Here is a 14,138-nt window from a genome sequence, read left to right as displayed (position 1 = left end):
ATCTCTCCCTGGATATCTATTTAAAAAGGATTTCCTTTGTGCTCGTTTCTCCAGAGTTAAACTGTGCTGCCTGCAGCATTGCTTCTGTCTCCTATGCTTCCCTAGGACTCCTGCCTGTCACGAGATACAGACTCGTTCTGTTCCTCCGCGCGGAAAAAGATTTTTCTCTCGAGGCCTCACGCAGTGCCTGTCCTTCTTGGTGAACGAGATGCCTCTCTCACGCCAGTGTCGGCACACCGAAAAAGCGAACAAATCACAATAGCAAATCATCGCTCCATGCGCTGTCTACATACTGCAGGTGGGGACTGCCTGCTTGCTCTCGCTCGTCTCTTCCGCATGTTTCACCTGTGCATGCAGAAGCGCTGCTGTGCCTTCCTGAATTTTTGGCGTTCGTAAAACAGAGAGCGCTTCCTCGGGAGAAAGCGAATTGCGTTTTAAGACAGAGCGTCGTCTGGGGTCGGAAGAATGCGTACTGCCAGAAGAAAGAGTAAAAGCCTGGGGACGAATAGCGAATAGCGAACGCCGCCGGCAGGCCAGGGCGCCCGCCGTCGCTACAAGTCGCACACACGATGTTCCAGACTGTATCGCCTCCCCGTTCTCGCAAATTCGAAACAGACTGCGCCTCAGACCCCCCTCCTCTTGCCCTCAAGAAAATCGCGCGACACCGCGAATCTGTCGCCTGCCCCAGCTCAGGTATCGAGATCTCTGCACAACATCCAGCACCTTCGTTTCCTACAATGGCTTCTGCCTCTCGAGCATCTCCTATCTTCTTCGTCTCCTACCTTCTCCTGTTCCTGTCTCCCTCCTCTTCATTCTTCTTTATTTTGTTTTGTTATCTCTCTCCAGGAATCGCGTCTTGCGTTTCCATTTTCAGCTTTCCGAGTTTCCATGCAAACTCTCGCGAGAGACGTGGACAGTGCAGCACCGCCGAACGGAGCGCCTAGTGGCTCAAGCCCTGCAGAAAAAAAGTTGAGAAAAAAGGAAAAAATGAGACAGAAGACAAACCAGAAAAAGGTGACCAAGAAAGAGATAAAAGAGGCAAAAACGGAGAAAAACTCGACGGACTGGAAGACACCAGGAGAGGGTGTGAGCTGTCTGTGGGCGTCTGCCTGCGTCTTGCAGGAATATGTTCCGGCATGGTGAAAAAAAAGCGTAAAAGAACCTTGAATGAGGCACAGTGCCCCTCCCTCCGCACGGTACACTAACGCCGCACCACGGCTCCACACAACCAGAATTCTGCAAAGAAATTCATCATCAAACGTATGGTTGGATCAGTCTGTTTGCTTTCGTCGCTGTCTCCGCGACGTCTATGGTTCAGAGGAATACATGGAGGGAGCGAATCAGAGACTTCTCTTCATGCGCGTTTTGAACAGAAGCAGAGAGCGGTGCGGCGGAGACACTGTGCAATCTCGACTTACGAGGAGCTGAGCGCAGGCAGTGAGGTCCTCGAACGGGAGGGCGCTGCAGACGTCCTCTGGCCGCTGGAGCATGTAGTCAGGAAACCAGCCGCGTCTGAGGGGGAGTCCAAAGCAACGCGAGAAGGCAAGGCGCTGGAAAGAGAGCAGGAACTGGACCGGCGTCCAGCATGCACTTTTGAAAACCACACTGCGGCACAAGCTCCACCGCTCTGACGCCGCTCACTCCCGCAGCCTCCATCCTTGAAAAACCGCAAAACGCGCCCCCCCACGAACACCAAGAGGTCCCCCCCCCACACACACAGCGGTTCTGCCTCACATGCATATATATATATATATATTTATATATATATATATATATTTATATATATATATATATATATATATACTTATATATATATATATTTATATATAAAGAGTATGAGGACTGCCTCGTGAAAAAGGGGATGTGGACTTTCAGTTCGCACCTGTGAGGCTGTCCTCGAATGCGGCCGAAGATCCATCCCTGGCGGTGGTGGATAAGGACCTCGACGAACTCGCCTTTCTCGAAGCGCAAGAGGGAATGCGCCAGTCTCGCCACGCAGCCATGACAGGTCCGGGGGCTCTGTCCCACTCTGCGAATGTGCCTGGGCACCCGAGGTGAGACAACGGAGGCGCCAGACTCTGGCGGCTCGGCAGACGAGAGTCGGGAGGCGGACGAGCTTCTCGCAGTGTCGCCACCGTCCCCCGAAGACACACGAGAGTTGCCGGACCGCTCGCCTCCCTTCCGGCTCTCCACACTGCACCTGCGGCCTCGCTTCACATCCCCAGAGGCCGCCTCGCCATGCCCTTCTTCGCCGGCCTTCCCCTGCGCTCTTTGGCGCCGACCACAGTCGACGGATCGCCGTCGTCGCTCTTGACTCTCTTCCTCGTCCTCAGGTTCGCTCCTTCCCGCGAGTTCACTTTCGCAGTGCCTCGCGTCCCCCCGCGTCCGTTTCGCCGCTCCCTCTTCATCGCTACCTCCCTCTCGTTCTCTCTCTCGCTCTGGAGACAAGTCTCCGCGTTCCCCCTCGACGAGTTCGCCCTGCCACGACCAGTGGAGTTCGCGAACTTCAACCTCGTCGGGGAGAATGTGGACGACTGTACATACACTGCAGAGACACTTGTGGCAGAGCCTCTGGAGGGCGCTCGCACTTACGGCAGCTGCGTCGCGTTCGCAGCTCCCCGGCGACAGGCTCGCGCGGCCCTCGTCCGTCTGCTCTCCCCTCTCGCAGTCTCCGCCTCTGTCGCTTCTTCGTTTCTCCTCGGCGTTCGCGTGGAGAGCGTGAGGCGTCAAGAGAGTCGGGCAGAACTCCGGGACCGGCGCCCTGGCGCCTGTCGCCTCCTCCGCCCTCTCGGTCGCCGCGCCAAGGGCGACGCGCCTGGTGAGTTTTTCCCCATCGCGGGAAGGCTGAGAACTCTGGACGCAGGAAGACCTCGCAGAGTCGGAGAAAGTCGTCGACGCCCCCGCAGACCCAGGCTGGCCATCCGAGACTCCGGCCGAGGCGAAGCCTGGAGTCCCTCCCGCGGCCTGGGGGCCTGCGGCGCGGCGGTCTCCACAGCAGACAGCGCGGGCGGCACCGTCGGCGTCAGTCGGCAGCGACGGGAGACTCGACGCAGCCTCGAGCGGCGCGATTCCCCCTTCGTCTTCCCCGACTCCTGGAGGCAGAAGCGACGCGAGTCCAGCCCAGATGTCCGCATCTCCAAAGAGGCGCTGGCCACTCGCACTCTTGGTGCCTCTCCTTGAAGGCTGATGCGAACTGTCGGAGACCTGCGAGAGACTCCCGGGCCGCGCGGGGAGGCCGCTGCTCCCAGGCTCTCCGCCGCGACTCTGGGGCGTCACGACACCACACGGAGAAGACTTCGACGAAGCCGGCGAGCCCACACAGCAGGCACCACTGCCTGCGCCTCCACTGTGCGTGGAAGAGGAGGCGACAGGCGAAGAAGGCGAGAGAGTCGCGAGCGAGGGAGAGGCCGCGAACGTCGCGTCTCCAGAAGCCACGGCGTCCGCCGAGTTCGCAAAAAACGACTCGAGCGAACAGACGTCGCCGGAGGTGCAGCCTGCGCTCCGTCCATCGACCGCGGTCGGGAGGCCGGCAGGCGGCGCGTCTGGGCTCCATCCGCGGAGCGGCGCGGCTTTCGCGGCGCCCGACACTCGCGGCAACGCAGCAGGCGCAGCAGGCGCAGGAGAACCGTCACACGAGCTCCACAGGAGTTGCACAGAGTCCTGCGAGCTTCCCCCCGCTGCAGGCGAGAAGCCAGGCAGAGGCGCCGCGAGCAGCGACGACGAACCGCCGGAGTTCGGACTCTTGCCCGTGCATCCCAGGAAAGGAGACTCTGCAGCTGCATGCGGCGAGTCTGCAAACGTGGACAGAGAGAGACGAAAAGAGATGTGGGGGGAGGACGTGACGGCACCGAGAGAGACGAAAGAAACGACAAAGGCGAAGCCTACACCCGTAGACTCGGAGGCGCGATGCAAGCGGGGGACAGAAGCGAGGACCGACGAAGAAGGTGAGTCGCGCCGAGGGATGCCGCAGGCGAGAGACGAGTTCATCGAGCAACGAGCAGGCGCCGGGGCCTCGAGTGGCGCACCTGGCCCGAACGCAAATCTCGGATCGACTCCAGAAACAGTCAACATCCCCTCACGCCTCCGTCGCCTTTTCTCGTTGAAGGAGAAACGCAAGCAACGACGAAGTCTAGGGAAAGGAATGGGAAACTCGCAGACGCCGCCTGCAAAAATGGCCTTCACCAAACCCCACTCTACACACGACCATCTCAGCTTGACATGTCCCCCGGCCATTCTCTCAAGTTGCAAAGAACTCGACGGACCGTTGCTCGTCTCTGCCTCAACCGCTTACCTTGTCCGAGTGGTCGCTTGCTCTCGATGGCCTCTGATCTCTGGTCTGAGTCTCTGTCGCCTCCGCCTGGGCCTCGAAGCAACGCAACGCGCGAGCGCGGAGAGACCGCGACCGCCTGCGGCACCGAAGCCTGAGGACGAACAAAGGCCTCCCCGGCTGTCGCTGCTCGCAAAGCTGCTGCGCAGGGAAACGAGGGAGACGTCCTGTCTTGGTCGCCCAGCTTCGCGTCCACTGCATGCGGAGCCGTCGCAAAGGCGGACCGCGCGAGAGCCAGCCGGTCGCCAGACGAGAACGTCAGCGCCGCGGGATCGACGGACTCACCGTAGGAAGGCAGGAAGACGTGAGGGGTCTCTGGAGGGTACCAACAGCCCTGCAGAGCCTCGGCAGTTTGGAGCGCATGCACTCGGTAGCCGTACACCCAACCTGAGGAGCAGCGACAGCGAGCAGAGAGGAAATTTGCAGTGACCAGGAGAGAGACTAAAACAAGATCACCGGGAACAAAGAACCGCCGCGAGGGGCCGAGGGACCTCGCCGTCTGTCCAAGAGACCTCTGAGCTCGACGGAGAAAGCTGAAAACGAAGTCGGAGTGAGGGTCCGACGTTCGGAATTCAGGTCTACATGTATTCAGTGCAACTCGTCTTCCTTGAGTTTTAACGTTCATGTCGCACCACCGCCTCACAACCGCCCACGAATCATAACAGCATGAAACCTAAGGCCTGCAGGGTCTACGATTCCCCGACTTGTCTAGTCCGTAGGGACACTACTGAACTGGAACGACGCAAGGAAGACGCACACACACCAAGGATCGAGGACGAGATGGAAGATGCGTTTTTTCCACAGAGAGGGCGAAAAGGCACAGCTCGAAAACAGCAAGCAAGAAAGCCGATCCTCCTGTGCCGTACCCGACGCTGCTTCCGTCGTGAGAGCGACAACGACGCCCCCGTCGTCCGCCGGTGTTGGTCCTTCTCTCGCTTCCCAGTCGCCTTTCCCTCGGTGTCCTGAGGACGATCCATCACGAGTTGTCTCTCTTCCGCCACTTGGACTTCGAGCTCCCTCGCCAACTCTCGCCTCGCCAGCTCCAGCACACTCGGCTGCTCCATTCTCGCTATCGTCCGGCCTCCCTCTTCTCTCCGCCTCCCGCGACTCTCGGATGTCTCCGCGAGTCGCTGGACCTCTGTAGGCGCCCGCCACCTGCGTCTCCTCTCTCTGCGTCTTTCGTCTCTCGCAGTCCAGATCGGCAGACGCTCTGTTGTCTCTGAGTTCTTCCTTCTCTCCAGGCTCGCCGACTGCCCACACACCTGCAGGCGGAGGTCCCCACGCAGCCGGCCTGCAGTCAGTTCCTCGTGAGGTTTCTCTGTTCCCCGCGCGAGTTTGGTTTTCGCGAGGGGGAGCTTCTCCTCCGCTATCACACGCGTCCTGCAGTTCAGAGGCCGACTGCGCCGGAGCAGGGAAGCGCGTCGGCGCGTGGAGAGCCGAACGCAAGGAGGAAGCGACAGCCTCCGCGTACCCTCTCGGCCTGGGCTTCGCGGGGACTCCGTTTCTCAGCAAACGCCTTTCCTCGTTCTCTTCCTCCGAAGGCGCCTCGCGACGCCGCAAGGACTCCGCGGGGAGATCCCCCTCAGACGACGCGCCTGTCGAGCCTCGGCCTGACGCCGGTCTCGGCGCAGACTTCGCCTCGCCCCCCACACCACTGGCAAAGGACTTCGACGAGGAAGAGACGTCCGCCTCCCCTGATCCACGCACACACCCAGAAGAAGAGGAAGCAGAGGAAGCAGAGGAAGGAGATGACGAAGCAGACGGAGAAGAAGACGAAGAAGACGAGGAAGAAGAGGAAGAAGAGGAAGAAGAAGAGGAAGAGGAGGAAGAGAACGAGAACGAAGACGAAGAAATAGAAGCGTTTCGCTGGACCGGTCGCTGACTTGCCTTCTCACACCCGTCTGGGGAAGACGAGGCTCCGACAGAGCTGCGGAGCCCAGACGAGATCCGACTTTCGTCTTCTCTGAGAGGCGCCGAGGAAGCAGGCGCAGAGACACAGGAGGCGCCTGGCGCAACTCGAGACGAAGGCAGACGCTCTCTGCCTCCGGCAGGAGAAGAAGAACAAGAAGAAGCCGAGAGTTTCAGAGCCGCCGCCGCAGCAGCAGCGAACGAAGCCCTGGGAGGTCCTGTCGGAGTCGCTCCCGCAGGCGTCTGGCAAAACAAAGTGAAGAAACGCAGATGCATGCGGTGCGGAAGTGAGGCCTCTCGGCAGCGGAACGGGCGGTGAATGCCGAAAGGGGACAGGGGGAAAAAAGGAAAAGAAAACCTTTCCAAAGAAACCGAAAAGCACACGAATGCGCCCAGATCTTCTTTCTATAGCATACGCGGAAGAACCGTTTGTGTTTGACTTCACATCCACATGTAAAATATGCATGGATATGCACAGAGGACGGCTTGTTTCTCCCGAGATGTAAACAAGACGACAGTGAATGTACAGGTCACTTTTTTAAAAGTCCTTTTTTGATCTCGATTCTCTACCGCACGCGTTGCGAGTCTTCACTCCCACTCTGCATATGTATCACAGAAATTTACACAACTGTACGCATATATCTGTATGTCGATTCGTTTTTTAGAAAAGCGAGCAGCTATCTGTCACTGAAGTTTTAAAAGAAGAGCGTCAGCGTTCGAGTGCATGCAAACAAGTCTCCTTCCCCGCTTGTGTGCCGCGTCCCCACAGCCGTACCGCGCGCTGTGTCGTTGGTTGCGCGGAAGAGTCTCCGTCCGCCTCTTCTCGCTTTCCGGCCTCTGTAGGCGCCTCGGCCGCGTCTAGAGACGCCAGAGCAGCCGCCGACCTCCGCGAGGAACTGGCGCTTCTCTTGTCTCTCTGTGCCTCGGCCTCGGTCAGCGCCGCAGCTCGAGAGGTTGTCGCTTCTGTTCTCTGCGCGTCTGGCGTAGGCGGACCTTGCGACGAGCCTGCTTCGCGCCTCAGCGCGTCGGCGCCGCCTGCCCTGCATGTGAGACCCAGCTCTTGGTAGACGTCGTCTGCGACAATGACGACCAAGTCGGCGTTGTCGTGGACGTACGGCTCGAGAATTTCTCTGAGTTCCTCCAGGCGTTCGTCGTCGCCGTCCAGTTCTTGCGCGTACACAGCGTCCAAGAGTCCCTCGAGGCAGTCCACATGGAGTCTGTGGAGATCCAGCATCGCGGCGAGTTGGTCGATTCGCTCCTGTCTGAGAGGCGCGCCCTTGACTGCGTCGACCTCCTCGCGGCCGCTGCGTCTGCGACTCTTCTTCGGCTGCGCATCTTCGCTGCCGCGGCCGGACAAACTCGCCAGCTCGTTCTCCCATCCCTCGATCTGCGCATGGAGCGTTTCGATGAAGTCCGTCATCCACCGAGCTGCTTCGCACAAGGTGGCGAGCCGACAGCCGGCGCCCCGAGGCCCCGCAGCGAGGAGCGCCGCACTGTCGCCAGGCTGCGAACTCTGGCCCTGCGAGTAAAAAACTCTCCCGCGCTTGTACCGGAGCTGAGAGGAAAAAGCAAGGAGGACAGAGCAGACCAGGAAACGCGAACGCGTCTGTTGCGTGTGTCGACCGGCTTCAGAAACCGTGGAAGCCCAGAGACACAGAGAACCAGACAGACGCATGCAGAAAACGCAGCGAGAGACCTCCGTCCTCATTCGAGCCATGTGCGTCAATGTCCCAATGGACACCGGCGCGCGTCCATGTGCAGACGTACATACACACACATATATAAATATATACATATATATACATATACATATATATACATATATATATATATACATATATATATATGTATGTATATATGTGTATATGTATATATGAATACACAGGTACATATGGATATTTATACATTTTGGGGGACTGAAAGAGAACTGGCTGTGATGGATCTACACAGAAGGAGTGAGAAGCTAGCATGTCGAAATCGACAGACGGACTCAATCCGGATTGGCGGAAGCCGGAGGAGACGCAGCAGAAAGCAGCGTCGAGTCGTACCTCAATGCTCTTCCGTAGCTCGACCAGAGCGGCTTTATTTCGAATATCTTTGTCGCTGTAGTTGTGGAGCCAGTCTGCACACACGAATCGGGGGATGGCGAAGAACTCCAGAGACAGAGAGAAGGGAGAGGCAGAGCAAAAGAAAGCGAGGAAACAGGCGGAGACTGTGCATGCGAAGAACCTTTGAGACAGAACGAGAAAGAAACACCGCGAGACAGCGGCACAAATCTGAAAACGGGTCCGCCATGCACGAGGAAAACGAAAAAAAATGATCGAGTGCAGGAAAGAGAAAAGCTACACTGAGAAAGTCCGGAAGACGCGACGAGGCAGAGGCACAGCCTGCGAGAAACACCGATGACAACGTCTTCTTCCTTATGAAGAAGAGTACCGAAACCGAAAAACCTCGTACCAGAAAGCTGCTGCTTGAGGCGATGGAGCTTGCGGAGACACCCTTCCAGGTCCGCTTCGATTCGCGCCTTCGTATCGTTCGCATGTTTGATGTCCACCAATTCGAGCGTCGCCGTTTTGACGCTGTGCTTTTTTCCTGGAAAAAGGCGTGCAGACGAAAGGAAACGAAGACGAATCAGCCCCGCCAAAAAGCGGAGGACCTCCGCAAAAGACAATGGGGATGCGTCGGCGCGCTTTAGACGCCAGGCTCACAGAGCCGAAGAATATATAAAGAGACGCGCATGTATATATGTGCGTATATGGCTATGCACGTAGATGTATGCATATATATATATATATGTATATATATATGTATATATATATGTATGTATATATGTATATATGTATGTATTTGTAAATCTACTGCGGGTATATGTAGAGAGACTGCGCGCTTGAGACAGAGACAGAGATGACATGGATCTAGGGGGAGATTCGGATATAGAGAATTGTAGGTGGAGGCCTCTGAGCTCCTCGCACAATGTTTACAGGTGCTGGTGGAGGCAGGGAACGCGTTTGTGTTTCCACGGAGAGGACAGTTAGGCGAGAAGAGAGAAGGAAAAGAGCGAGCCACGGAGAGGGGCGCGCCAAGAGTCTCTGGCTCGACAACGACCTGCTGTGCGCGTTGAAAACGCGCAACATCACGGACAAGACGCGACAGCAGGGAGAGGGCCTGACCTCTGAGGACGTCTTTTTTCGCCTCGTCCAGATGGTCCGGTCTCTCCAAAAATTGCCGGTTGAACTCCAGGAGCTCCTGCCACCGCTCGTCGTAGGCGTCGATGCAAGCGCGAACCTCGCGGAGCGCCTTCTCCACCTCTGTGTGGAGTTTCTTCAGTGCCATGTCTTGAGAAGAGAAAACAAAAGTCGCAGTGAAGACAGGTGCCGGAGCGCTCAGCAGGGTCTCAAGAAAAAAAGGAACGGGGACGCACGACGGACGACAGAGCCTCCAGACAAGATGTCATTTTTTCGAAGAAGACAAGCATCGAAAAGAGAGTGGGAAGCAGAGATCGGGAGCAGGAAACGAGCAAGACAACTGTCGAAGAGAGCGGCGACAGCTGTCAAGAGAAGGAGGCAAATGCGTCGACAAACGCGTCACCACAGAGAGAAGCGAGAGACCGAAGAGGTGCCAGACGCGCGGAACGCCGAAAGAAAATGAACATGCAAAAAGGCAATCGCGCCAGACACCCGGCCAGTGAAGCGGCACCCGGACGGTCACGACCATTGTTTGGACAGCCATTCGACATGCAGCACCGCGACAGTTGGAGATGTAGTCTTTGACGGCGAAGAGCGTCCGTTGGGCCGTCGACTCGCAGCGCAAGTGCTCGGAACTGGCGCGAGCGGCGCTGCACGCGAAAAGGACTTCTCCAGGCCTCTCGGGGAGGAGAAAACGAGAGGCGAGGGAACCGTGCAGAGACGAAGGCGAACGACGACAGCGTCGCCGACAAGCGCGCGAGGAGCGTGGAGCCACAACCATAAAAAAGCGAGGTGAACTGACGTCAGGGGAAGGAAGCCCAGAAAAGAGTTGAGTGAAGGCAGAAGGCAGCATAAGAGAACAGAAAGAAGCGAACCGTCGGGAAGAAAGACTGCAAATTCGGATGCTTCGCAACAAGCCTGCCGTTGGCGTCGCCGACAGAACCTGTCGCGCAGAGAACTGATTCCGATCTCCAATGACACCGGGAAAAAACGGCTCTCCCGAGACACTCTTCTCGATCCGGCTTCTTACCTTCTGCGAACGAAGCACCGCAACTTGTGACTGCTGTGCATGGGCGTCCCCGCCCAGAAGCCTCCGTACTCTTCCCGGTTTCGCTGCTGTCTTCGAACGCCTCCAAAAGAGCTCGGTTCTGTCTCGTCTCCGGAGAGAAAAGCAGGAACGGACGCTTTTTTCGCGCGGACTTGCAGAGACTGCGGCGTCTGCCCCTGGCTTAGATCGAGAAGGTCTTCTCCACCCTTTTCTGCCGTCAGTGTCCGCGTGAGGAGGAGCTGTGCACTGCGTTTCTGTGCCCCTGGCGGCCGCAGAAAGCCGCGCATAAAAAGGCGGAACGAGAAAAAGCCTGTCTGGGCCTCGCACCCTAGCTCACGCAGTGCGGAATCGACCCTCAAGAGAGGATCTCAAAGAGGTCCACAAGGCTACACGGAAGGCACTGTTCTGCCGGAAAAAAGAGCCGTCTTCTTCTGACCGAGAACGCTGAGAAGCAACGCAGACGACGGGCGTCGCCGCCGCTCGAACGGACGCGGGAGCGACCCTGAGCGAAATCGAGACGCTCCGGAATGGACGGTCCCTGGGAGTTGACTCGCTGTCGCGAGACTGACGAAGAGATTCGAAATCTTTCCTGAACGCGAGATTCCGAGGTGAGTTCGCGGAAAGATCCTGAAGAGAGACACGCGGAGAGAGATACGCTCGACGAGGGCACACAACCCAGAAAGGGACGCCGTCCAGCAAGGAGTCCGCGGAAGAAACCGTCGGCAGCTGGGTCAGCGGCTGGGTCGGCGGCTGGCGCAATTCTAGGAAAGCAAAGAGACAGCAAGGAGAGTATATGCAGGCAGCAAAAAAATTACTCGCAACACACACACGCCCGTTCCGCGAAGTTCTGCCACAGGCGGGTGGAACGCCCAGACGACGCTCTGGACGGAGCCCCCGATTTGCCCGTTTTCGCAACTGGGAATCGGGTTTCTCGCGGGAAAAGTGGAAAGTTCGGAAAGAAGAAATTCCCCGCGAGATTTCGACCGGCCCCGCGCCTGCTTTTTTCGCGAAAAAAAGGGGGGAAAACGACTGCGCACTGCCGGGAAACACCACCCCTCTCAGCTGTGCGCTGGACTGCGAAAAAGGTCCGCAAAGCGAGCGCGGGAGCTTGAGTCAGCGCCGCGGAAAAATGGGAGGAGTCTTTCTCAAAACGGATTCTTCGTTTTAGAGAAACGCGCGGACGGAACACGTTCGTGTCTAGCCCCTGTTTGCGCCTTGTGCAAAACAAAAACGCAGAAGTTTCAGCACACACCGTCAAGGAAAGCTCGAACTTCTTCCAAGTTCAAAAACACGCACGGCGGCCGCACTTCGAACTTGCTTCCGCTCTCGGAGAAACAAGACAAGGTCGCGAGCATGCGTCGTCGGTCGTCCGCGACGCGGAAATCCCTTGCGGAACGCGTCTTTCCTCAGGGGATTGACAATCGCATTCCGCGGAGGAGCTGCACCGCGAACTCGAGAGCCTCACTTCCTTTTCAGAAAAATCGCAATTCTCGAGACACGGGACACCGTGGCTTTCCACGGTTGACAACGCGGCTCAAGCCTGCTCTAAGTACGCTTTCCTTGACGCACACTCGGAGGCGGTTAGTACCTCTTTGTCGAAAGACCTGACATCGTTCCACTTAAGCGAAAAGGGGCAGGTCAACAACGTCTGAGACGTCTGACAAACAGTTTGATCGCTGTAGTGCTTGTTCTTCGTAATCTGAGCACCGTAGCGGCCCTTCCGGATGGAGCTCGCCAAAGACGGAGAAGCCCACCGGCATCAACTGAGTGTTGTGAAAGTCTGACGTTTTCAAGAAACCCAAACTGGTAAACACGACGTTCGAAGAAAAGACCCTGAATGTCAAGCGGAGTGCATGAGAAATTTGGGCGTATCACACTAGCATGCCAGACGAATGTCATTGCGGCACAGGCTGATCATCGATCTGACTCGTGTGCACCGCCTGAAAACGGGTCTCTATTGCAGCCTCGAACCTCCGTGAATCGGAGCTGACTCCACAAATGAAAAAAGCAATGCTGCAAAACAGCAAATTAAGCAAAGGGAACGCAAATGTATCGCCTGCGAAAAGATTCCCACGCCGGGACTCGAACCCGGGTCGCCCGGGTGAAAGCCGGGTATCCTAACCACCTAGACTACATGGGATGACAGCCTTTAGCAGACATCGAGCTTTGCGTCTCAGAGGGGGAATGTCCTTTTCTGTTCGCTCAGTCCCTAGCGAAAACTGATTTTGGGGGCCAGGGTTGCGTCTCACTATTCTCTTTCTCCCTGATTGATTGTCTCAGGCAGATGGCGTCTCTCTACTGCCCCTACTGGTGTCAGATGGCTCCGCGCATCATAGTCACACATATCGCTTCCAGCTTCAGCAAGCTCCCGAAAGAAACACAAAATCGGTTCCTTTTCACCTGCTCGACTACCAGGGAGTGTCAATAGCCCGTTTTCTCACTTGGGTACGTAGTCATCGCTGCTCGGGACTGCGGTGCTGGCTACACATCGATATATATGTGCACCATGGCTTCTTGGGCTCTACCGCCCGCCGCTACGATTCACGAGAGGCAACAACGCCGTCCGGCTTTGAAGCGCAAAGAGTCTTCCGATGTTCTTCTATCTTGCCATCGATTAGTCTCAGGCCAACGTAGCGTGCGATAAATTCGTCTAGGCCACGGGCGTGTAATCCCCGCTTTCCTGGGACATCGAATAAGCGCCATGGTTACACGGTCTCGGTCTGCCCCCCGGTTGACGAATGTTTCTTAGTGACAAACAGATGCAAACTCACTTTTCCTTCGCTCTAGCTTGACCACGCTGCCTCTGGCTTTCTGAGGTCTCGCTTTCGCCGGTGAAAATACAAGAGTCACACGCCCTGTGCGCTCCCGTTGAGATGTATCCGTGTGGTAGCATGTTTCATTCTTCGTGACAACGCTACCTCGGTGTCGACTGTGTGTCATCGAAAATTTTCAATATCGACCTGTTCTGAGGATTGTATACGCAAAGCACCTTCCAGAACGTACAGAACGGACTGCAGATGGACCAGTGGTCTGTGCTAAGGCCACCGTAGAAGAACGTAGCGGAAGACGACGATAAGTGCACCAGCTGGCGGTAGCCACAGAATCAACTGAGTTGTAGCATCCAAGAGTTTCAACTGTAGTGTTCAGCCGCGGTCGGCGTATGCAGAAGTAACGCGATTTGCATGCAACCAGTCGCCAAGAGAGGTCCTACTGGGATTTGAACCCAGGTCGGCGGATTCAGAGTCCGCAGTGCTAACCGCTACACCATAGAACCGAGAGCGAACTAATTTAATTACGTATTCTTTCAGGAAGACAGTCCCGGTTCATAGCGCCTCGTTAGGTACGTTGCAGCTGAGCAGTATTACGACAGAACCGCTCTCTGCAAGAAAATGTGCTTGGAGTGCGCGCGGCTGTCTCTGTTAATGGACAACTTTGTGGCACTCCACTCGGCGCCGCCGTCCAGTCCCAGAGATCAGCTACGCGAAATTGCCACACGCGTTAGATCTTATGGCCTCATCAAATCAAGAGGTTGGGTCTTTCTGTCAGTAAACTCTCACGAATGCTGAGTGCCAACTGCTCAATCTCCTACAGCGGCAAATCACAGAAAAAGGAAAGGAATCTTTTGACGGTAACGCCTCGCAGTGCGCGGGACTTGCAGTGTGTTTACGTT

At 56.7% G+C, this 14,138-nt stretch overlaps 2 protein-coding genes and 2 non-coding genes across 4 annotated transcripts; all 4 read right to left on the bottom strand.

Moving 5' to 3' along the window:
* Positions 1-536: 536 nt before the first annotated feature.
* TGME49_234640 (hypothetical protein) lies at positions 537-9,568 on the bottom strand (the record flags this gene model as incomplete). Its single annotated transcript, XM_002368861.2, has 9 exons — positions 537-955; positions 1,419-1,512; positions 1,883-3,791; positions 4,292-4,714; positions 5,194-6,478; positions 7,011-7,790; positions 8,284-8,357; positions 8,693-8,827; positions 9,406-9,568. 9 exons carry the CDS (start codon positions 9,566-9,568, stop codon positions 941-943), a joined length of 4,878 nt encoding a protein of 1,625 aa, XP_002368902.1. The 3' UTR covers positions 537-940.
* A 744-nt stretch (positions 9,569-10,312) lies between these two features.
* TGME49_234625 (hypothetical protein) lies at positions 10,313-11,404 on the bottom strand. Its single transcript, XM_018780406.1, has one exon. The coding sequence runs from the start codon at positions 10,753-10,755 to the stop codon at positions 10,447-10,449; it is 309 nt and encodes a 102-aa protein (XP_018635849.1). The 5' UTR covers positions 10,756-11,404; the 3' UTR covers positions 10,313-10,446.
* A 1,131-nt stretch (positions 11,405-12,535) lies between these two features.
* TGME49_234622 lies at positions 12,536-12,608 on the bottom strand. The gene has a single exon. It is a non-coding gene; the product is annotated as a tRNA-Glu (tRNA).
* A 1,062-nt stretch (positions 12,609-13,670) lies between these two features.
* TGME49_234617 lies at positions 13,671-13,742 on the bottom strand. Its single transcript has one exon. It is a non-coding gene; the product is annotated as a tRNA-Gln (tRNA).
* Positions 13,743-14,138: the final 396 nt, after the last annotated feature.

Source organism: Toxoplasma gondii, chromosome X (assembly GCF_000006565.2).
Source record: "Toxoplasma gondii ME49 chromosome X, whole genome shotgun sequence".
Lineage (NCBI taxonomy): Eukaryota > Apicomplexa > Conoidasida > Eucoccidiorida > Sarcocystidae > Toxoplasma > Toxoplasma gondii.
Note: the sequence above shows the minus strand (reverse complement) of the source record. Positions and strands in the feature narration are given on the sequence as shown.